The 24,819-nt window shown below is 42.9% G+C and overlaps 1 protein-coding gene across 9 annotated transcripts in view; it reads left to right on the forward strand.

The window, feature by feature from the left end:
- NOS1 (nitric oxide synthase 1) overlaps positions 1-24,380 on the forward strand; it is a 249,654-nt gene extending 225,274 nt beyond the window's left edge. For 8 of the 9 annotated variants that reach the window (XM_072600318.1, XM_072600317.1, XM_072600316.1 and 5 more), the window contains 9 exons: positions 3,196-3,389; positions 5,003-5,172; positions 6,389-6,599; positions 7,801-7,888; positions 9,843-9,964; positions 12,141-12,289; positions 14,403-14,597; positions 15,075-15,193; positions 17,510-24,380. In XM_072600318.1, the coding sequence (XP_072456419.1) occupies positions 3,196-3,389; positions 5,003-5,172; positions 6,389-6,599; positions 7,801-7,888; positions 9,843-9,964; positions 12,141-12,289; positions 14,403-14,597; positions 15,075-15,193; positions 17,510-17,525 (1,264 nt within the window). In that variant the 3' untranslated portion in view covers positions 17,526-24,380. Of the gene's footprint in view, positions 1-3,195; positions 3,390-5,002; positions 5,173-6,388; positions 6,600-7,800; positions 7,889-9,842; positions 9,965-12,140; positions 12,290-14,402; positions 14,598-15,074; positions 15,198-17,509 lie in introns of those variants that run through there. The other variant, XM_072600320.1, reaches the window with a different exon arrangement.
- The last annotated feature ends 439 nt before the right edge of the window (positions 24,381-24,819 follow it).

The following is a 24,819-nucleotide window of genomic DNA, read 5'->3' on the forward strand; positions in this document are numbered from 1 at the left end:
CTCAAAGACTATAAGTTTCAGAGAACGTACTGATCTGCATTAGAGGAGGGAGTTTTCTTATCTGGGAGTTCCTTCTTCCGAGGAAATCACTGGTTCAGTATAAAAAAAAAACCATGACCAAGAGTTGGAGGGAATAGAAGGTTGAATCCAAAACAAATACTCCTCTTTTATGTATTTTTTACATACCAATCATTTTCCGATCAACAGTTGGGTCAACTCATGGCATATTTCACAGATATCGAAATGTAGCCAAGCAGATAAAAACAACAGAGCATCAGACAGAAGCTGGCTTAGCTAGGAGGGTAGGATCAGAACCTAGGGAGGCTATACAGTACCATGGAAAGAGAATTGGCTCTAGATTCAAAAGACCTGGGTTCAAATCCTACTTCTTATACTTACTGCCTCTGTGAACTGGGACAAGTCACTTGGTCTCAGCTTCCTCTTCTGTAAAATCAGGGGCTTGGATTGGTTGATCCATATGGACTTCTATCTCTAGCTCTCACATGCTATGACTTTGGGCAAGTCACTTAACCTTTCTGTGTCTCAGTTTCCTCATCTGTAAAATGAGAGTATTAGACTAGATGACCTCTGAAGTCCCTTCCAGCTCTAGGATCCCATGATCCTTCCATTCCACTACTTTATATGAATAAGTCTGTGTATATGTCACAAGCTGAAAAAGCATCTTAGGGCATCAGGGCAACCCTAAATTATTGACATCCTAGAGAACTACCCCACCCCCCAGATTATCGTGAATCAAGAACGGTAATCCCTCTTCTCAGTTAGCCATTCCTTTGGTGGAAATCTGCCTGTTCAGATCATAAGACCACAGTCAAAGCTGGCCAGCCAACTCCACCTGATTGCAGGAGGCACTCTGAGACCACACAGCAAAAAGAATCCATAACTAGGCTTCTAAGCTCTATGCTCCATCTGCAGTGCCCTTGGAAAATCTACCCCCTGACCCCCACCCTGCCAAGGAACAGTGTTGGACCCACCCACACAGCCAGGCCAGCTTCTGTCCAGTGTTCTTCAGTCCACCCATGTCCTTATCTGCCTAAGCACATTTTGATATCTACAAGAGGGCTAGTAGGAGTTGGCCCAAGAGTTTTCACCAACTAAGCACATTTTGGGGGTGAAAAAACCAGCTCAGCAGACTCCAGGGCCTCTACGTTTCCCCCGCACTGAAGGAAGGGATTGCAAGTAAATGAGATTTCTGAAAGAAATCATGGTGATTCTGGGAGAAAGCAGAAAGTGATTATGTTGACATTTGAGAGACCATCATTATGATGTGGTTTGGTCAAATGATGGGGAAAAAAAGGAGTACCCACAGTGCCCTCTGCTGGGTTCTTAGCTACAGGCATCGAGTATACCAGTTCCTAAATCTGGGCAGTGTTATTGATGCCAACTCTGTTGCCCCTCAGGGTGAGATCATACTCTCTTGCAAATGAGGGAATCTATAGCTCAGAGGAACAAGGAATTTATCCAAGGGCAAACAATGGTCAGCTGCTCAGGAATGTGACCTCTAACTCCAACCATACATGAGCTACATTCCGTAGCTCTAAGAAAAACCATAGCTGATGATGGTCATATGATTAAGTAGGTACTTCATTAAAAAAAAAAAAAAAAAGGCATGCTTGGCTTCAAGGAAACCAATGTGACAAGATGATCTTACAAAGGATAAACAATTGAGGGGAGTCGATCTGAATTACAAAAAGACATTTCGCCAAACTGTTCCTTTAATTAATAATAAGCTTCCTGTGAGAGGCAGTGTCCTATACAGGATAGGGTCAGACACATAGTCAGGAAGACCGGAGTTCAAATCCAGTCTCTAACATATACTCTCTGTGTGGTCCCAAGTAAATCATTTAACCTCTAAATGACCTAGAGAAATATGGAAATACATTTTGCATGAGTACACATGCATAATCTATATCAGATTATTTGCCTTCTCAATGAGGGTAGAAGGGGAAGAAGAGAATTTGGAATTCAAAATTTTAAAAAACTTAGGGGCAAACAAAATAGCAAATAAATATATAAAATTATAAATGACCTAGTCAACTCTTCAAGAGAATTAAGTTGTAGAACAGAACGCAATCTGTACTGACAAAGGGAGTGTCCTCCTAGGGAGTTCCTTACACCAAACCTTACAACAAATCACAGGTCCAGTCCCTCATATGTTTAAGTACTAATTTGTGTACCATTTAAGACTTTTTTAAAATGTGAAGAGAAAAGAAAATTCAATTTTCCAAATGCCCAGGCCAATGAGGAATGGGGCTGGAGTTGGGGAGAGAAAGCAGTTCTGAAATTCTAATGTAAGTCAGTGGAAGAACTTGGGCTTGACTTACAAAAAAATAACACATGAAACTTTTGTAGGACTGCAGTCATTGTGAAAAATGAGATGCCAGTGTATCCATGCTAAAAGTAGTACAGGCTAGAAGAAAAGGATCCTGGGAATTCATGGTAGGAGGAGGGAGGCACATTCAAATTAGCATAGGCTGTGTTACCCCATGACTCAAGGCAAAAGGGAATCTGAAAGGAAGTATGACAAAATTTATGAAACAAAAAAATGTAGACTGCCTTATATGTTCCCCCTTCTTCTGATACCACCACCACCCCAGTTGGTGCAGGGCATTACTGGTGACCAAATTCAGTTTGATCCAAGCAGTACCTGGAAGTCATAATATTATGGAGCATATACTGGTTTGGGAGTTTGAGGGTCTGGGTTCTAATTTGTACCTCTGTTATTTATGATGTGGAAGACTTTGGTCAAATTATTGTATTTTCCTGGACTTCATTTTCCTCTCTGAAGGCTGAACTATCTGGTCCCTTCCAGCTCTAACATTCTAAGCTCCTAGGAGGAGTAGGTTTGGAGACAACCAATGGGATGAGAACAAACTAAGTAGGCTAGTAAAAGTGTTTGCAGATCCAGAGATCTCTTAGCCTTGTGAGGTAGTGCTAGCCACTATGACCCTACAGAGCCTCAATTTTGTAACTTATAGAGAACAGGGTCTGTTGGACAGCACCTTTCAAACAGCAGGCTCTTAATAAATGCTTGTTGAATTGAATTGAATAAAGAATAATTGGTCTCAACTTTGAGCCATCTAAGAAAGAGGCAGTGGAATATCTGAGAGGGTTGGCTGAGGTTAATTGGAATGGACTAGTGGCTTTCATGAAATTAATTCCCAACTCTTCCTTCAGTCGATCAACCATCTTTGTGCGTCTCCATACCAATGGGAACCAAGAGCTTCAGTACCAACCTGGGGACCATCTGGGTGTGTTCCCTGGCAACCATGAGGACATGGTGAATGCCCTGATTGATCGACTTGAGGATGCCCCTCCTGCCAACCAGTTGGTGAAAGTGGAGCTTCTGGAGGAAAGGAATACAGCTTTGGGTAACTATGGGGATGCTTGGCTCTAGCCCCTCACCATATCCCCGGGACAATGCTTCATTCCTCTGGGATATCATGGGCATGGCACAAAGGTATGAAGAGAGATCATGTAGCACAAGGGAAAGAATATTTGAAATCAGAGTACTTTGTGTCACCATCCCATCTCAGGCACCTAAGAGCTCCATGATCTTGGCACTTAATAGCTGTATGACTTTGGGCAGGTCACTTCAGCACTGTGCCTTATTTTCCTCATCTGTAAAATAAGAGGGATGGACTAAATAAAGAGCCTCTAAGGTCCCTTTCAGCTCAAAAATCCATGATTCTATGATCTATTGTTTGGTTCGAACCTTTAAGCTCCAGGTGGGAGGGTGTCTCTCATTCTCCAAAAAGACTCTTGCTTTCTCTCCATTAGACAGCTGCTGTCTAAAAGGCCAAATAAATTCCCATTCAAGGACCTGGAACTTCCAGGGATGGATTATAACTTTCATCAATACACAACACACTGGTAGTGTGAAGTTGACCATTTTTTTCCTCTCATATTGATATACTTTTATATTCATATTTACTTATTTCTTCTCCACTCTTCTTCTCTCTGGCATAGAGAATAAAGCCTGGACTTGGAGTGAGGGGGACTTGACTTCAAATCCCACCCATGACTTTTAGTAGCTCATATCATTGGCAAGTTCCTCTCTGAGCCTCAGTTTTCCCATCTATAAAATCGGAAAAAGATAATTTCTCATAGAGTTGTTAGAAGGTTCAAAGGAGGGAAATGGCATACATTAAGCACTCTGCAAACTTTAAAATGCCATGTGATGTCCATTGAAAATTTCACAGCAGCTAAGTGGTGCACTGGTTAGAGAATTGGGTCTCTAAGACAGAAGTTCAAATCCAGCCTCAGTATACACATCCTAGCAAGTCACATAACCTCTTTCCTCAGCTATGAAATGGGGATAATAATATCTCCTGTCTCCCAGGGTTTTTGTGAGGATCAAATGTGATAATATTTGTAAAGCTCTTAGCACATGAGCACTTAATAAATTCTTGTCTCCTTCATGGATGGCATAGTTAGATACAGAGACTGGTTGTAAGGAACAAATGAATAGAACGACCTTTGTAAAAATGTCAACTATTATTATTGCTAATATAAAATCCACTATTAAAATAGCTACATCCATCGGGGACTGCCTCCATCCCTCCTTTGCTTAGCTAACCTTGAGATATCATATAAATGTCCACTGTTATCATTATTACATTCATGAAGACTTCCCCCCTTTTTCCTGGAAATATGTGGGCTCAGAGAAGCAGCATTGTCTAAGGGCTAATGAGCTACCCTCAGCATCAGGGAGAGCCTGGGTACATGAAAGATGCCCATCTTCCTTGGCAGGGAAGCTCTAGCTGGGAACTTCCCACACTAATCCAATCACAGGTGCAGGAAGCAATAAGAAAGACAAAATACTTACATATGGAAATGCCCCAACTCCTCCTTCCCTCTCCAGAGTGTCAGCTGCTTGAAGGCAGGCAGGGTCTTGGTCATTTTGTATGTCTGTGACCCTTGTGCTGAACCAGTGCCTTGAGGAGTGAATGCCAAGTAACCGTGGGGCCTTGTCCCTACACAGGTGTTATCAGTAACTGGACCGATGAGCACCGGATTCCGCCCTGCACCATCTTCCAGGCTTTTAAGTACTACCTGGACATCACCACGCCCCCAACGCCCCTGCAGCTGCAGCAGTTTGCCTCGTTGGCCACCAACGAGAAGGAGAAACAACGTCTGCTGGTCCTCAGCAAGGTGAGGCTGGGCCCAGGCTCCTCGTCCCATGGTTAAATCTCAGCCCTGGGAGGGAGGCTTGATGAGACGTAAAGCAACAGTAAAGAAACCTCGGGAGGTCTTGGACTGTAAAGAGAGATGGGAATGAGGGATCTCTGCCCTGATTGGACCTCATGGGGAGTATTGGGCTCATTTCTGGGCATCGCATTTTAGGGAAAGAGTGAATACATTTGAGAGAATCCAGAGAAAGGAAACCAAGAGATAAAAGTCCTGGAGTTCCCATGAGGATCTAAGTTTAGCCTTGAGGAAGAGAAGATTCAGAGAGGCCATGGTGGTATCTTCCAGGAGGCAGTGTAATATATTGGCAAGAGCGCTAGCTCTAACGTGGAAGAATCTTGGTTTAATATTGCCTCAGACACTTGGTTCCTCTGTGATCTTGGGAAACTTCACTGGCCTCAGGTTCAGAGAATCATTGCTTTGTAAGTAAAAGGGATCTTAGAGGTCATCAAGTCAAACCCCCCATGTTTTTCAAATGAGGAAACTGAGGCTGAGGGAAATAAAGTGACTTGTCCATGGTCACACAGCTAGTGACTGAGATGACTTGAACCCACGTCTTCCTGACTTCAATCTATCTATGGTATCACACTGCCTCTTCTCTGGGATTGGCAACAGAACAAAGGAGTAAGTGATGGCTCCATTAGACTGGAGTGGACAGAGAATAAACCCTGACACTTTATATCCCTCCCCAGCCCTGTGGACTTTTCAGGTTTCTCTTTGACCTCACGGTCCTTCTCTGGGCTTCAGAGAGCACACTCCGTGGTATTATTGAAAGAGCACTGGATTGGAGCTAGACAACCTGGGTTCAGATATGGCTTCTGCACTTACTGGACTTGGAGTCAGGAAGACCTGAGTTCAAATCCTGCCTCATAAACTGTGTGATCCTAGATAAGTCATTCAGCCTCTGTCTTGTTTCCTCATCTGTAAAATGGAAAGCATAACAGTATCAACTTGATGAAGACCAAGTGAAATAACACTTGCAAAGCACTTTAAAATGCTAAACATTATTATTGCTGCCTGCATATCCATTCCCCTCTTTGGGACTCAGTTTTCTCTCTTGGAAAATGAGATTGGGCCAAACGGTTACTAAGGTTCCTTTCAACTCTCTGAGATCCTTTTCACTCTCAGTTGATGACCCTACAAGGTGATTCAAGCTGTTTTCCCCCCTCCCTTGGTGCAGGGCTTACAAGAGTATGAGGAGTGGAAATGGGGCAAGAACCCCACGATCGTGGAGGCGTTGGAGGAATTCCCATCAGTGCAGATGCCATCCACTCTCCTGCTGACCCAGCTGTCCCTGTTGCAGCCCCGCTACTACTCCATCAGCTCCTCCCCGGACATGTACCCTGATGAGGTGCATCTGACCGTGGCGGTTGTGTCCTACCGCACTCGAGGTAGGGAGGGGCAGATACCCCACCCACCCCCAACCTCCCTCAACAGGTAGTGAAGTCAGTGAAGTTGCCTCACACAGTCCTAAATCAAATCTTTCCTTAGGGCTTTTCCACATCCACAGCCGCAAAGTCCCCTATGGGTAGAGGGGGGATAGAGGAAAAATGAAGTAACAGCCTAGTAAAGAACCTTAAACTAGGAGTCAGATGACCTGAGTTCAAATCCTGCCTTTAACAATACCTGTGTGACATTTGGCAGGTCACTTAATTTCTTTCTGGGTAAAATAAGATGCAACGAGGTGATCCAATAAGGTCTGGAGTCAAGAAGACCCGAATTTGAATCCTGCTTCAGAAAACTACTAGCTGTGTGACCCTGGACAAGTCATTAACCACTATCTGCCTCAGTTTCCACTTCTGTAAAATGAGGATAATAATAACTCCAACCTCCCAGGGTTGTTATAAGGATCAAATGAGATAATATTTGGAAAGTACTTTGTAAACCTTGGAGCATTCTGCAAATACTAGCTGTTATTGTTGGGATGATGATACTGATGGTTGAACTAAATTAACTCTAAGGCCTCCTCCAGGCCTAAATCTATGATCCTAAGACACCTTTCCACCAGCTGAGTCACTGGGTGACAGAATTATGAAGTCACCAAAACTCATCTCTGACTCCCTACAACTTTTCCTTTGGGCATTTCTGTTACCTCATTGGATCATAGATTCAGAGCTGGAAGACACCTCAGAGGTCCTCATGCCCCCTTATTTTATAGAGGAGGACACTATACCCTAGAAAGGTAAAGAGATTTACCCAGGGTCACATAGCTAGTAAGTATCTGAGGCAGAATTTGAACTCAGGTCTGTCTGATTCTTAAATTCTATTTACTACCAAGGGTTTTTATACTCACCATCATGGAGCCCTTGGGCAGTCAAATGAAGCCTATGGACCCCTTCTCAGGGTAATGTATTTACCTTTAAATGTATAATGTAAAATACATAGGATTACAAAGGATACCTATTATATTGAAACATAGTTATTAAAATATTTTTTTAAAAAGCAAGTTCAAGGACCCCGATTTAAGAACTCCTGCACTAAATGATCCAAGGACAGATGCAGCCTATTCCTTCAAGTGTGGATTTCATGGGAAGGGACTTGGTGGCAGCAGCTGGGCAGCCAGATCACCTGTTTCTTGTGTTTCATTGCCAGATGGGGAAGGACCAATCCACCATGGGGTCTGTTCTTCCTGGCTCAACCGAATACAGCCAGAGGAAGTGGTACCTTGTTTTGTTCGAGGGTAAGTGACAATTGGAAAGGAGCAAAGGGGCTGGCAGACTACTGTGCCAGTCTGAGTACTTCCCTTGATTCATGGAATTAAGGTATAAAGGCAGAGAAATCCTTCCCATAAAAATCAGGCTACCATCACAGTCTCTGTCCAGGAAAAGAACCATGTAGAAAAGCAGAGAAATCAAGTCAGGATGGCAGGGCTATTTCATACATTTAAACAATAGACCCCTCTCCCCAAAATCCTGGATATCTCCCAACTTCATCCCTGCTTCTTGCTATCAAGTGATGGAGCTAAGCTTTCAAATGCGTAATCTGCTGAAGTGAAGGAAGGCAGGAAACAGGCACACATTAAGTGTCTACTGTGTGCCAAACAAGCTTTTGATACCTTCAGTCTTCCATGGGGTAGCCTCCCAACCTAGTCTTCTGAAAAAGATTTGCTTTCTGTCATCCATGACATAACTTCCTCTGTGTCATGGGAAGTCCCCTGGCAGAATGGGTAAATGAGAACGATTTGTTCCAAAGCCCATGAAGGTGGCTGAAGCATGAGCTATGGAGCTTGGCCAGACGTCAGAGATGCATAGGTTATCCACTGCTGCCTGGGTCATGGCCAATTACTCTGACTTTTGTCCTGACACTGGACTTGGATGACTTTGCAAGAGAGAGGGAGACAAATGACTGTGCAGCTCTGGCTCACTTAAATCCAACTCACATTCAAGTCAGCACATCACCATTACCTCAGTGATCTTCTTCAAAAGCAAAGGATGAACAACAAGGAGTAGGGTTAGGTATTAAAGGACCTGGGTTCAAATCCTGATTTTTTGATGTATGACCTTAGGCTAATCACTTCACATACTTGGGACTCAGTTTCTCATCTGTAAATAAATAAACAAGTTGAGGAGAGGAGGAGTTTGTACTCAATGAACTCTAAGGCTCTTTCCACCGCCAAATATATGATCCTGTGTATGGAACAACCTGCTAAGTTCTGAGGGAACTAAAAAGCTTAGTAAAACATAGCTGCAGCCCTCAGGGTTTATAGTCTAGTTGGAAGATAAGACACTAACGCAAGAAGATTAAATTACAAAATTCCCATAAGGGCATTCAAGAGGTACAGAACACAATGCTATGAGGGTTCTGTGGGTGAAAGTCACTGACAACCCATGAGTCAATCAACAAACATTTATTAAGTGTTTACTATGTTCTAACCCCTGTGATGGGGATAAAACAAAAAAAAAAAAAAAGGTAAAACCAAGTCGATCAAAGAGAGTTTTCTGAAAAAAGGGAACTATGTGGGTTGAACTTTACCAGATGAACAGTTTTCCTACCTCAATAAAGGCCACGTCTTCTCCAGGGAATATGTTTGTCAGGCTCAGGATTATAAAAGGAGATCATAGATTCAGAGATGAAGGGTACCCTTTGAGTCTGTTGAGTTCAGCATGTTACAGATGAGGAAACTGAGGCCCAGAGAGGCTAGAGACTTATCATGGGTCATCTGGTCAATAAGTATCAGAGGCAGGATGGAAACTCAGGTTTTCCTTACTCAAGTACAGTAGCAGAAGGGTCAGACTCACAGATCCTTGGGGTCTGCCGCAAAATTCCTGAATGCAGCCAGAACTATGTGTGTATGTGCGCACACGCACACACACACACACACACACACACACACACACGGAAATCTTTCAAAATAAAAATACAATATGACATCGATAATGTTAATTTGTAGTTTTCTAAGTCAATTTGGGGTTGTTTCTATTTGAGTTTGACCACCAGTTTCTGTGGTATCTACAAACCATAGAGTGTTTCTAAATCAGTCTGAGTTCAAATGAGATATTTGTAAACCACTTATCACAGTGTCTAACACTCAGTTGACTCTATATAAATGCTAGCAATTGTTCTCATTATTTAGTTAGTTGGTTCTATACTTATTTGTTTGTTTGGTATTGAACTAGCCCTCCTTCTTTGTCCAGAGCGCCCAGCTTCCACTTGCCCCAGGACCCCCAGGTACCCTGCATTCTGGTGGGCCCAGGTACAGGAATAGCACCTTTCCGGAGCTTCTGGCAGCAAAGGTTGTTCGATATCCAGCACAAAGGTGAGTTGCAGTCTGTCCTTCTATTCTTTGCCTACTGCACATGGCGGAGCAAGCACTGGACAACTTCAAAGATTAAGGAAGGAATCAATCTTCTGCACAAACTCAGCAGGATTTTTCAGCCTGTGCGTGCAGGACTGACCATACCCATAGGTGAAGTGAGCCAACACTTATATAGTAGGATCATGGAATTTTGGACTGAGAAGTCCTCAAAGATCCTCCAACCCAAACTCAATTTTTTACAAGTGAATAAACTGGAGCTCAGCAAGGGAAAGTAATTACCCAAGGTCACACAAGTTTTAAGTAGCAGAGCTGCGAAGGGAACCTAAGTTCTCTCACATCATATCCAATGATCCAAATTCTGAAGAAAGGCTCCTTAGTCAAAAATATCTCCATATTTTTTTTAAAAATTCATTTTGACCAATTTGGATTTATACCACAGATATAAGGATGATTCAATGTTAGGAAAATTGTTGGCATAAATCGTATAAACAGTAAAAACCCTATGGCTATTTCAATAGATGTAAGAGAAGTTTTCAACAAATACAGTGCACACACGCTAAAACCTATAAAAAAACTTCCACACAGATAGGCCCTCCTTTAATATGATCAAAAGCGTATTTCTAAAGCAAAGAACTAACATTATTTGGAATGGAAAAGCACTGGAAGCATTCCCAATAACTAAAAGGGTAAATCAAGGGTGTCCCTTCTCCCCAGTGTTATTTGACATAGTTCTGAAAATGTTAGCTACAGAAATAAGAAAAAAGAGAAATTAAAGGTATAGACATTGACAAAGACGTGGTTTACTTGCAAAACACTAGAGCAAGCTAATTGAAATGGCTAATAGCTTCAGTAAAAGAAGAGCAGAATAAAAAATAAATCCACAAAAATCAGCAGCATTTTTCTCTGCAGTAGAACAAAAAGTCAAGAGGAAACAATAGAAATATAAATTCCATTCAAAGTAACCACCAAATACAGAAAGTATTTGAGAATTAATCTACCAAGACACATTTGAGACATATAAATACAACTATAAAACGGAATATTTATAGAAGCAAAGGAAGATTTAAATAGAGAAATATCCATTGTTCATGGTTGGGCCATATTCCTGTAATAAACAATGACCAGAACATCATCATCTTAGAAACCATCTAGTCTAACTGCATCATTTTATAGACGAGGAAACTGAAACTAACAAAGCTAAGTGATTTGCCTAAAGTCACACAGGGAGTATCAAATGTGAAATTTGAAACCAAGTTCTCTGTCTCCAGAACCAGTATGCTAATGATACTACCAAAGATAAATAATGGATTTATTACCATGATTTTATTTTACAGAACTAGATGAATTCAGTTTAAGGAGTAAAAGGTCTAGAAACTCAAAGGAATTAATGAGGGAAAAGTAAAAATGGAGGGAACTAAAATTAGTAGATCTCAAACTATTCTATAAAGTAGTGATCATCAAAAGCCCTTGGCACTCATTTTTTTAAAAATTGCAAACTATATCAGTGGAATAGACTAGATAAAGCAAAACCCAGAAGTAATCAAAAGCAGGAGGTCCAACTTTTGATAAACCCAAGAATACAAACCATGGAAGAAAGGATTTCCTATTTAACAAAAACTACTGGGAAAACTGGAAAGCAGTTTTGCAAAAAGTAGGTTTATATGAGCATCTTATACCATATCCCCAAAAAAGCTCCAAATAGATAAGCAACCAAAACATGGAAAAGGAAAGGAGGGAGAAAAAGAAGAAAGGAAGAAAGGGAGGGAAGGAGGAAGGAAGGAAGGAAGGAAGGAAGGAAGGAAGGAAGGAAGGAAGGAAGGAAGGAAGGAAGGAAGGAAGGAAGGAAGGAAGGAAAGTCCTATGATTCATTGGTATAGGGAACTCCCAGGTGAGGAAACTCCCTTTACTGATGTAAGTTCAGCACCTTCTCTGCAACTTAGAGAGATGCTTTGAGTACTAAAAAGTTAAGAAATACTCAAGGTCACAGAGCAAATATGTGCCTGAGGCAGGACTTGAACCCAGGTCTTCTGGCTTCCAGATCAACTTCTCAAATAAATATTAGCCATTATTGTAATAATGTTTATAACTACTACTACTGCAACGACTATTTCTGCATGGGCTTCCCACCTAACCAACTGCTAGTGTTGTCAGTGACCTGAGTTTCCCTGACCCCCAGGCATGTCTCCATGTCCCATGGTCCTGGTGTTTGGATGTCGGCAGTCCAAGATTGACCACATCTACAAGGAGGAAACCCTACAGGCCAAGAACAAAGGTGTCTTCAGAGAGCTGTACACGGCCTATTCCCGTGAGCCAGACAAACCAAAGGTAACTAATCTCCATACTGTTCTCATGCCTTGATCTGATGGACACATGCTTGGAAATCATTCTCTCTCAGGGATCTCTCCTACCTCCTAGTTACACATAAGCACTCCAGAGGACTCTGGAGGCCAGTGTCTTCAGAGCCTTGAGGTCATGTCATATGAAACAAGGTCTAGATTTGTTCTATTTGATTCTAGAGGGCAGAACTAGGAACAGTGGGTTGTTGTTTGTCCTTCCTTCTCAAGGATGACCATGGCATCAGGTAAGTGATGCCATGACATGCAAGTGAATTGGATTTAAGTGAGGTAGGGTTGTGTAAGGTCACCAACCTCACTTTCTCCCCCAGAGCTATCTGGGTCCAGTAACCAGATATCTATCAGGACGACTGGAGATGGCCCTGGATTCAGTGGGAGACCTTGGGTGAAAGTTGTAGGGAGGAAGATTGGACAAGCATTTATTAGGGATTTGCTGGGTGTCGGGCACTCTGTCTGTCCTCAGTACTGGTGACAGAGACTAAAATGAAACAATTCCCACCCTCAAAGAGTTTAAATTATATTGGGTGGGGGAGAATGGAGATAATACATAAACAAATCAATAGATACAGAACATATATACATAGTCATTGTAGGGTAAATATCACCCTAAAGCTGGGGGATCAAGAATGTTCTTTAGTATATGTGGAAGAGACAACATAATAAACCTTCTTAACAACCTCTTAAGAAGAATGAGTTTACTGGATCTGCTCTAGCAGCTAAAAAAGAAAGAGGATATTTGTATAGGGCTGGCTTTTGGCAAAATAGTGATATAGGATCATGGATCTAGAGGTATAAGGGTCCTTAGAGCCTATGGAATCCAATCCCCTCATTTTACAGAAGATGAAACTAAGGTCTAGAAATGGGAAGTGATTTGCCTAGTATCACAAAGGTAGTAAGTGTCTAAGGCAGAATTTTAACTCAGATCTTCCTGATTCCAAGTCCAAGATTTTGTCCATTATATTGCAGGGGTTTTTTAAATTCTGCTGAGTCCTGGGGCAGCTAAGTGGCACTATGGACAGAGCACTGGGTTTGAAATCAAGAAGTCTCATCATGAGTTCAAATCCGACCTCAGATACTTACTGTGTGACCCTGGGCAAGTCACTTCACCCTTTTTGCCCCAGTTTCCTTATCTATAAACTGAGCTGGAGAAGGAAATGGCAAACTACTTCTGTATCTTTGCAAAGAAAACCCCAAATGGGGTCATGAAGAGTTGGAAATGACTGAAGACTGAACAATAATGAAGAGTTTTGAAAGGAACTAGGGATCCCAGGAAGCTAAGATGAGGAAGGAGAGCATTCCAGGCAAAGAGAACAGTGTACTTTCCAACATCCGACACTACTCAAAAGAGTAGTGTCTGCCTTGGAAAGGCAGAATGGGCTACCTTGGAAAGCATTGGGTTTTCCTTCACAAGAGGTCTTTGGGGGGAAATTAGGTGACTGTTTGCTGGGGAGTCTTGTTGAGGTATGTGTTGGATAAGATGGCCTCCAAGTTCCCTTCCAATTCTAGAAGTCTGGGATTCTTGGAGGCATAAGAAGGGGTAGGAATAGTCCCTTGGGGAAGACTTCCTCAGCTTTATCAGGGATAGGGATCATGTAAATCCTCTGAGGCTTTCTGTCTCATAGGTAGCCCTATAATAATGGAAGGAGTAGGCAACTTTACCGAAAGGAACCCTTTGAAAATGAGGGAGTCAAAGCTTGTCTTGGGAGAGAAGTTAAGGAAATGTGTTTGAAGATCAAATTAGATAATGTAAACAAGTGTTTTGCAAACTTTAAAACTCTATATAAATGTTAGACATTATCATTGTTATTATCAGATATTTATTAATAAAAATAATAATCACTACCTCCACTCTTTGCAAAGGTAGGGGATTATGGGTATAAAATGTCATATATGCTTTCAGACACAGATAGGTTGATTGGTTTTTACCAAATGTCTCTTTTCCCCTCTTTCTTTTTTTAATTTTCACTACAGGGATGGGTTGCTAGTTTTGAAAACAAGTTGTCTGTTTCTAAAGAAAGGAAATAGGATGTTCAAGGTTTAGTACTGGGCAGGCCATTGCTATTGACACTCTCTCTTCCCCACAGAAATATGTACAGGATGCCTTACAGGAACAGCTGGCAGAAACTGTGTACAGAGCCCTGAAGGAGAAAGGGGGCCACATCTACGTTTGTGGGGATGTCACTATGGCAGCCGATGTCCTGAAAGCCATCCAACGCATCATGATCCAGCAGGGGAGGCTCTCAGCAGAGGAGGCTGGGGTGTTCATTAGCAAACTGAGGGTGAGTGGTGACCAGGTGTTCTGGAATCTTCCACAGCAGCAAGTAGACTATTGAACTGGAGGAGTCATTTCAGAGATGCTGTTTGGAAGGGACTTAAAGCCTTCCAAGTTCAGCCCCATTCACTTTACAGATGGAGAACCTGAGGCCCAGAGAGTTATAGGACATGTCCAAGGTCAGGTCACAAGTAGCAGAGCCAACATTCAAACCCAGGTCTTCTAAGTTTAAAATCAATCCGCTTTTCACTACACAAAGCTATCTCCCTCCTAATTCAACCCTCTTATTTAACAAAAAAAGAAGCTGAGGCCCAGCAAGGGAAGTGAATTGCATAAGATCTCATGGCAAGTTAGCAAGAAATGTCTATTGCTGACTCACATTTTTAAACCACCAAGTTCTTGACATTTCCTACCAACAACTGGGCTCTTGTATGACTCTGGAGAACTTCATCCTGGACTCAAAGTCAGTGTTCCTATCCCTTAGGATGACAATCGCTATCATGAAGATATATTTGGAGTCACCCTGCGTACGTACGAAGTGACCAACCGCCTTAGATCTGAGTCCATTGCCTTCATTGAAGAGAGCAAGAAGGACACTGATGAGTAAGCCAACTCTTTTACTATGGAAATCTCAGGGACCAAAGGCAAGCACAGCTTAGGCTAGAGCTGAAACTAGGGTGGAGCAACTGGAACTTTTACCAAGGGCATCAACATTTAGAGGGTTCTAGAAACAATTGTATTTTTTCAGCTGGTACAAATAACTGATTATAACACCTATTTAACAATAATAATTGCTTAAAATAGGATGCTACAAGATGACCTATTACCTCCCCCATTAGTTACATCACAGGGGAGTTCCTCTTTAACCTGGCCCTACCATGGACTTAACAATCTCCCCATCATCAGCTTCCTCATGTCCTAGGTACTCCATTCATGGGACTTTGTGTCAGGGTATCTCTCTACCACCCTAAACTAAATTTTTCTTTTAAAAACACTGATTTGAGAATACCTTTTGTGGTGCTAATCCAGGGAAATGGAACTGTTAACAATAGTTCTGGCTTAGAAACGTAATGTTCATTCTACCTACTGAGACCCCTCCCAGTTCCATTGGGCACATCTCTTAAGATGACTTCTCTTTGGAACATGGCTCTCCACTTAGCTGAATAGCAGGGATTCCTAACCTGTAGGCAGCTTTAATACTTCCCACTGTGGTTTTGCTTTCAGTCCACCAGCTTCCCCAACCAGAACATTAGTGTTCCTATACACTATTTGTTGTAGAGTCTTGTAAGCTCATATTGGTCTGACCAGCCACAGTCAGTCACACTATACATTGACCCACCATAATGATGTCATTTCAGTCTTCTTCAAGTACAAAAGACAACAAACAATTTTCTTAGAGGGGAGGGAGTGGAAAGATATGAGACCTACTGTTATATTGGTGTAGAAACTTCTAGAAAGGAAACTCCCTCTACTCATGTAAATTGTAGCCTACTCTACAATTTAGTCTTACAATGCCTAAAGCAGGGGTAGCTAGGTGGTGCAATGGATAGAGCACCAACCCTGGAGTCAGAAGGACCTGAGCTTGAATCTAACCTTAGACACTAGCTACGTGACCCTGGGCAAGTGACTTAATCTTAGTTGCTTACAAAAAATATATAATAATAATAATGCTAACTTTTTTTCTATGGAAATCTCAGGGACGAAAGGCAAGCACAATTTAGTCTAGAGCTGGAAGTAGGGTGGAGCAACTAAGACTTTCACCATGGGTATCAACATTTAGAGGGTTCTAGAAACAATTGTATTTATTCAGGTGGTACAAATAACTGATCATAACACCTATTCAGTTCTTCCTTAAACCACCACTAAACTTTCTCAGATGCATGTGTGGTGAAGTGGTAGTGACCCTGGGTTCTCTATGACTGCGCCAACAAAGTACAATCTCCGTCAGTTCCTAGTTTACAAGGCTTCCATACCTGATCAGTATCGGAAGCCTATTGTCTGAGGACTAGCTTAGCCTGCTTGAGAAATGTGCTTCAGCAGGATGTCTGTAATGAAATGAAGGTTTTGACCACAGCAGATGACCAAGCCAGGCTGGAAGGAGACAGCGATCTGTGTGTTAGCTGCAGATGTCCTCAACCTCCAAAAAAAATCCTGGATTTTTAATGCACTAAAACCTCCTTTTTTAATGCTTAACATATGTCATTTTGTTTCTAAAACACAAGGTTTCCACATTGTTGGAAGCTTGGGTAGATCTAGATGGATTGTGAACCAAATCTTTGGAAGGAATTCCTTATTAATGAGACCATTGGGCTGTTGCCCTATTGGAGTAAGATGACAATGTACCTGTCATGAAACAAACGCCTTGGGGTTTGCTTGGGGTGGTGGTTCTCATTTTTCTCCTAGTGAGTTAGTTTTGTTCAAAGTCATCATGGGTCTTAAATGACACATAGCATTTTGTAACTTTTTTCTCCATTCTATCGTACTTCCCTGGCTATAGTTTTAATAACATGTTGCTTTTCTTGATTCTTTACTGTTGGTCACCCACCCCCATTGAAATTACTTTGTATACATATTGACTTGTCTATGGTTGTGTTGTTTTGCCCAACATAAGGTAAGATCCTTAGCGCAACAATTGTTTCATTCTTTCTCTTTGTACTCCGAGCCTCTTGGCACATAATAGGTACATTTAAAATGTGATAGGAAAGAAAGGAGGGAAGGAAGGAAGGAAGGAAGGAAGGAAGGAAGGAAGGAAGGAAGGAAGGAAGGAAGGAAGGAAGGAAGGAAGGAAGGAAGGAAGGAAGGAAGGAAAGAAATATCGGGGACTTGGGAGATTGTGGGAATGTTCTCTACAGCTGTCTCTGGCCTACTGGAAGGGCTTTTTGCTAACCCACTCTCTCCCCCTCCCTTCTTCTCTGACAGGGTGTTCAGCTCCTAACCAGGTCCCTTCTGCCCCATTCGGATGGATGCCAGGCTGGGCTGCCTGCCCCCAGGCCTTCTCCAGGCGGAAGGTGTTAGGTTTTGGAAAGATGGACGCTGCTGACTCTTTCCTATGGGACTCCCGTGAAATGCGCACTCCCCTCTTGTCCTGTTGTTGCGTCGTGGTTTTTTGTTCGTTTTTCTTCTTTTTGGACTTTGAGTCCCGTGGGGCTTCCCTTGGCCCCCATTTGTTTCCTCTTAGAACTTTTCTGCTGCAATGCAATGGCTTCTTCTCCACAGTGGCTCTTAACAAAATGATGTTTCTTCTCCCCCTCTTTCTCTCTCTCTCTCTCTATTCCAAGGGCATACCACAGCTGCATGAAATCACCAGATCACTCCTGTTTGGCATTTTCATGTTGGTTTTCTGGGGTTTCTTTGGAAAGGCAGTAGGGACTGGGGAGGAGAGACTAGCTGTGGGTCTCTTCCTATGGACAGTCCCCAGCACCTAAAGTCACACACCATCCTTTTTTAAAAGTTATTGTCATTTTTCAGTGTGCGTGTGCACGCACATGTGTATGTATGTGTATGTGTGAGGGGCATGGGTCCTCATCTGTTCTCCTCTTGCCTGTGCAAGCCTGTTGCCTGCAGACCTTTGGTGCAGAGAAACTGCTTTCCTTTGGCACATGTTGACTCTTTCTATGTTCCCGCTCAACAAGGCTGGCACCGTTTTGTATAAACCACTTGGGAGCCCCTGGATTGTACAGCATTGGCATTCAAGTGGTCAGGGTGGCTGTGATGACTGGATGATTTGTCCCCCCACTCGGGATTGAAATCAATTAGTGTAGAAGCCACCAAGGAACAAATCCATCTCATGAATTCCATATACCATGCTCTTACTCCTGCTTCTCTGTCCCTGACACATCATCCAGTTATGTCCCTCAAACCCTTTCCAGGTCCATCTGCTACACTGCTCCTGGTCCTGATTCTGCCACTGTTTGGCATTGAGCGAGTCACTTCACTTCCCTGGGCCTCAATTTCTTTCTCTGTGAAATGGATGGGAATTTGTAGAGAGTAAGCTCCTCCCTCCCAAAGAAGGCTAAAAGTAGAATATGCTTCCTCGGAATTAGAGTCCTTCAAGCAGATTTGGATGGCCAAACAGGTGGTCATTAAGCATTTATAGGCACTTACTGTATGACAGAAATTATGTATGTACTGAGATACAAAGAAAGGCAAAACCAAATCCCGCCCTGCCTTGGAATAAATAAGATGTATACAGAGTAAGTGGAAAGTCATTCATCAGCGATGTTGTAGAGTCAAGTCAACAAACATCTGTTAACCTCCTCCTATGTGTCTGATACTGTGCTAAGTGCTAGGGATACAGTGAAAGGCAAAAAACAAACAGACCAACCATTATCCCTGTTCCCAAGGAACTCATAGTCCAACAGGAATGCATTCCAAAGCACGGGCTGGCCAACGCAACTTCTAAATCTCTTACAACTCAAGCATGTATAAAAGGGGAGAAATAAAAGGTCTCTAAGCTGCCTTCTAACTCTACAAGTTGATGATCCTCTTGAAGCCTGCCAAAAGCAGCAGCCTGGAAATCACAAGCCTTCCACTGACCTTGCCATGTGATGCTAGGAAGTGACCTTACCTCCATATTCCTCAGACTTTCTCAGCTATTTTTTTTTTGAAAGAGAAAGAATACTTTGCTTTCTCAGCGTGGAGAGAATATAAAGGTTGTTTCTTGAGTGCCACATTATGTCAATGCATAACTCTGTTGGTTGGCTTCTAGTTCCAGTGGTGACTTGTCCTCTCCCCACTGAGATAGGAAACTTGAAAAGGGCAGTTATAAGAGGGGCAGAATAAAGAGACAAGATGTCAAGATGTCTTGACAATAAGAGACAGCAGTGGACTGTGGTAATCCAAAAAGTGCAGGAGATGGTGGGTTACAGTAAGAGAGGATCAGAGTAGAGAATAAAGAAGGTTTTAGTCATGTTGTCTGTCCTCCAGTGCCCTGGTCAGGTCATATTTGGAGGAGCATGTCCAGAGGAAACTGATCAGAACACTGAAGGGTCACCGGATCGTGCCACCCAAGCACAATGCGGGACCTGGGGATGTTTAGAATCTAGAAGAAAAGATTTAGGACAGTGGGCTTAACTGGTGAGTGGAAGAGGATTCAACTTGGAACTAGGAATAATAGATGGAAACGGCAAAGCGATAGATGACAATGAGACGTATCCAGAGGTGGGATGTCTTGGAGAGGGTGGGTGCCCCCTCACTGAAGGTCTTCAAGCAAAGGCCAGAAGACCCTTGATACAGTTATTGTTGAGAGATTTCAGGGACAGGTTGGACCAGATGGCCACCAATGTATTTTACTACTCAGAGATTCTGTGATCGCGTGCAGAGGCAGAGATCCAAGGATAGACGTGTCCCTTTCCATAGTCTGGCCCTGTAGAATGGGGTTCTTCACCTTTCTTGTAAGACTTCTGACAATTGGTTGAAACCTATGGATCCCTTCTCAGAATCATCTTCTTCAATGTACAAAGTAATAGTCATAGGATTACATACAGGAAACCAAGTATATTGAAAAACAGTTATCAAAATATTTTTAAAAGCCAAGTTCAAAGACTCTAGGTTAGCCTTAAAAAGACAACAATTCAGTTAGACGCTTTTGACAGAATTCCCTTCTCATGATCCAGATTTTAAAAGTCCTTCTAAGAACTTTTGCTTCCCTGCCTAGTAAATACTCTCCCATTCACAGCAGTCTTGGCCTCTCCCTGACCAGGCCCCTTGGTGTAATTGGCTGCCCCAAGGAAGAACTAGTAAAGTGTCTGACTATTTGTAGGTGCTATTCGGTGTCAGGAGGCATCTACAAAAACCAATGACCTCCCAAGTGAGGATGCTTGTGAGACCCTGCTCCAACCCTACAGGATAAGAGAGAGGCCCAGTTACTTATTCATGTTGTAGCCCTTTGTTTTCTTTATTATTTTGGACAAGCAACATTTTTTATATAGAGCACCCTATTTTTGAGCTTGGAGACCCAACAGAAGGAAAACACTCAGGCCCCCTTTGGCCTGGGTGAACCTAGCTATGAGGCCAGATAATCCCCAAGAACCAACCTCATAGAAGCTAGGAGTGAAGAGGGACCTTCCAATGAGCAAGCCCACCCAGCATGGATGCTTGGCCTTCTTCTGCAAGACCTCTTGGGAAGTAGGGAAGATGGTATCACACATGGTTCATGCTACTGTGGTCAGCAAAGTCTTCCTCATGTCCAGTCACAATCTCAAAGCAATGGAAAGAGGTCTGGACTTAAAGACTAAGAAGACCTGTATTCTAATGCTGCCTCAAACACATCCTAGCTGTATCACCTTTGGTAAGTCCCTAACCTCATTCAGATCCCATTTCTTTCCTTCTAAAATGAGGACAATACACAGGGTTGTTCTAAAGATCAAATGAGAAAATACCTAAAATGCTTTGCAACTATAACATGCTATATAAATATTAGCAATGATTATTTACTCTCCTCTTTTTCTTTAAGCCAATTTTCTCTTATTCAATCAAGAGAATGGCTCAGCATGTTCCTTTATAAAACCCCTTTCAATGAGTTAAAGATGGTCACTGAGTCACCTTCTTCAATTAAAAGAACTCTGGCTTCTCTCGTGGCTCCTCCCAGGGCCGTTCTTTAGTCCTTCTCCTTTTTTTGAGTCACATCTCCTAAGACATCACTAGCTCCCCAGGGTTTTAAGCTACTGCTGCCTCTGCCTCCCTCTTCCCTTCCCCTCTGATGTAGACTGTCTTCTCTGATTTTCACCCTCAGCTAAACTTCATATTTTCATGAATGCCCCCATCTTTGATAAATGCAATTAGTAAGGAAGGTTGTGACTGCAGCCACTCTTTCTAAACTGGGACTCAGAGGAAGAAAGAACCCAATACAGAAACCTCTCTAGAAATGGGTGTCCTCCTAAACTCAATCCCTGGCCCCCAAAACAAGCTACTTTCCAGCCACCTGAGACTAGCTACCAGATAGGAGATTAATCAGGTGGAATCCTTGATTTTCAAGTACTCCTTAACCTTAAAAAAAATCTTAAAACAGCTTTGTCCTCAAGCCAGAGTCCTTATATGTGTCATAAGGTCCTAGGATTATGGTTTCACAACTGGAAAGGGCCTTAGAGGTGATCCAATCCAAGCCTTACATCCCTCAGAGAGGCAAAGCAGCTGGCCCCAATCAGAATGAGAATATGATCTGCTAAAGAACTGCCCCTCAGATCTAAAGCTAGCAGTGGTAGTGGAGGCCGGATTCATTTTACAGATGAGGAAACTGAGGTAGGAGGTGTTTAAGTGACTTCCTCAAGCTTACACAGGTGGTGCCAGAGATGGGATATGAACCCCCATCATATGCTCTTTCCATTGCCTCATGATTCCCTGGCAGATCCCTCATGGAAGAAAGAGACCCAGATCCTTATACTTTCATCCCATGATAGTGACCCAAGCATGGATGGGTTAAGATCTGCATTTTTGGAGTGTATTCATGGAGGAGATTAAAGTACAGCAGAGTATCACTGTAAGTGAGTAAATGCTGCCGCCTTGTGGCAATTCTCTGGCAGTTCCTCGGGGTTATCCAAAACTTGTAATCCCATCCAAAAAAAATCACTTTGTATTTTAAAAATCTGGTTACCTGGCATCTGAGAGTGGTTCCATTGGGGGGGGGGGAACATTTCTTTCTCTCTAACTTGTTAGTAAATAGGATTTATTAACCCCCAAATATCCTATGGACATTGAGAGTGAGGTAGTGGACCAGATCCTTCTTCCTCCAATCTGATCCCTGCCCCAAAAAGTAAAGATAGTACCTGATGACCTCCATCTCAGTTTCTCTGAGTTAGCAAAAAAGGTTACTGATACCTAGATGCAGACCAGACCTCAGAAAGTTAATAGTCTCATTGCAAATAACAGAGAAGGAGAAGAAATGGAGGAATGCTTCTCTGAACATGACTGAACTTGTGCCAACATCAGTGGCCTCAAAACCACACCAACCAGATGTTTATATATTCATTGTTACTCTCTCTCTCCCCCTCCTCCCTCCCTCTTTTCCTCCATCCAACAACCAGACTCCTAGCTTACATGTCTTTTTATGCTCCACTCTTAATATCTTTCATAAATGGTTTAGACCAAGAGCCTCAAGAAATTGCAGGGTGGGATGGCAGAAGATAGGTTCTTGAATCCAAACTATGAGGCAAAAGTTTCCTGAGCACAAGTAACATTCACCCTTGGCTCTTTGGGACATCATGAGTTTTCCAAACCATCCTCTGCCCACCTAACTGTACTCCCTCCAGTTTGAATACAATTGGGCTCAGATGAAAACCTACCTTTGAGGTCTCTCTCTCTCCATCTTCATCCATGCCACTCCACCCCGCCTGACTCTTCTGTTTGCCCCCTTCTTTCCCCTTGCATCATTCTGAACCTACCAACTCCATCTGAGGGCCTGAGCTGCCCTGACCCTCTCCAGCCTTTTACAGATAATCATGTGAAAGGGATACTGACCTGGGATTCCCAAGTTGCATGTCTACACTCCCTGTTATCCCCCTGCCTTTGGTATACCCCTCCTATTTCCACAATTCCTATTTGTTTTGAGAATGCAAAAGGCCGAATAGCAGTGCTACACCAAACAAAACAGGAAGGCCAAAAGAACCCCTCTAGCAACACAGAACATCAAGGAGGGTCTTCATAGGGCATGGGTACAAGAAAAGACAATATACCCAGTCTGTCTAGTCTTCTTCCCTCTCCCGGGCCCTTCAAGCCACTGCAGAGCTTGTCTCCGGTGAAAGAGGACAAAGGCATTGGTTACAATGTCATCTGACCCCAAAATGTTTCTGTGACTGTGCCCCAGAAAGATGAAGGGAAGCTGGGCATGTCTTGATCTTGGGGAAACAATCTGGCCTTTTTTCCAAAGGCCACAACTGGGGATGAGGGAAGAGAGGGAAAGAGAGAATACATGTGTTTCAATTTAACGTCAGATGTACCTTTAAATATCTCCCTTTAAATCTGCCTGGACTAACACAGAACCCAACTTAACAACCAGATTGCCTTTGTAGCCAGAGTTTAATCGGACGTTCTGCCTCTCACAACCAGCTTGATTGAAGTCAGAGTTGAACATTAAACAGCAAGGACCTTAGATTCAGTTCTGTAGTTTGGATCAAATAACTCCATGGGGACTGCTGAGTTCCTCATGGGTGCTTTCTGAAACCTTATACTATCCCAAGCATTTCCTAAGCAAAAGCCTTCTACCCAACTAAGAAAGGGTTATCTTCCAAATTCCAGAGCTTCTAAAGGAGCAAAGATTCCTTGAAAGCAAAGTGGAGCTGAAAATTTCTGAGCCTGAGATTTCAGGCCAGGTTCCTTGGGTTCCTATCCCATTCAGATGTACCATCCCATCCCATCTCATGTGCTCTGACACAATCATGTACTCTTTGTTGGGATCACCTAAACCACATGACAAGCTGAGGATGGATTCGGTGACTCAGGGGCAGCTGTCTGGTCAGCTTCAGTCTTGAAGCACAGCTGTATGTCTGTTTCCTTCAGGGAGGGTGGGGGAACTAGGAGGGACAGAGTTGGAGCAGGAGTGGATGCTGCATTGAATCATGGATTTTCCCCCCTACCTCTGAGCTCTTGATGCTGCTAAGTCTGTGCCGTGCATACAACGTGCTCCAGCACCTCTCTCCGGGACTGACTCCTGCTCAGTCTGCGAGGCTCTCCAGGCTGTGTCCTCCGCATGCACCTATTCTTCTGGATAATTCCAATCTTCTGGTTTTATGGAATTAAAAAAAAAAACTACTTATGCCTGTTTGCATTATGGTTAAAAATTAAAAAGTGGACCCAACGTCATGGACTGTGGTCTTTTGTGTGAATTGTTCAAAGTTGCTCAATTCTGCACCCTTCCACCAGACGTAATTACCTGTTTGCCCATCTATAAAATGGAGTTAATAATACGTGCACTGCCTACCTCACAGGGTCGTTGTAGCGAAAGGGATTTCTAAATCTTAAAGCATTTCACTTTATTGGAAGGCAATGTGGTAAGAGCCAGAGTACTGAACTTAGAGACTTAAACCCAGACTCCACCTCTGACACATACAGGCCCTGTACCCTAGGGAACTCATTTAACCAACCTCCACGTGCCTCAGGCAACTGTCTAGGACCAATCTACTAACTCATATATGGGTTGGGATCTACATTGGTACACAGAGTTCCCACATCAGGAGTTTCCCTATGCTGATGAAATCACCACTGAAGGACCAAATAAAGAGCATTTATTAAGCCCT

Source organism: Notamacropus eugenii, chromosome 4, assembly GCF_028372415.1.
Source record: "Notamacropus eugenii isolate mMacEug1 chromosome 4, mMacEug1.pri_v2, whole genome shotgun sequence".
Lineage (NCBI taxonomy): Eukaryota > Metazoa > Chordata > Mammalia > Diprotodontia > Macropodidae > Notamacropus > Notamacropus eugenii.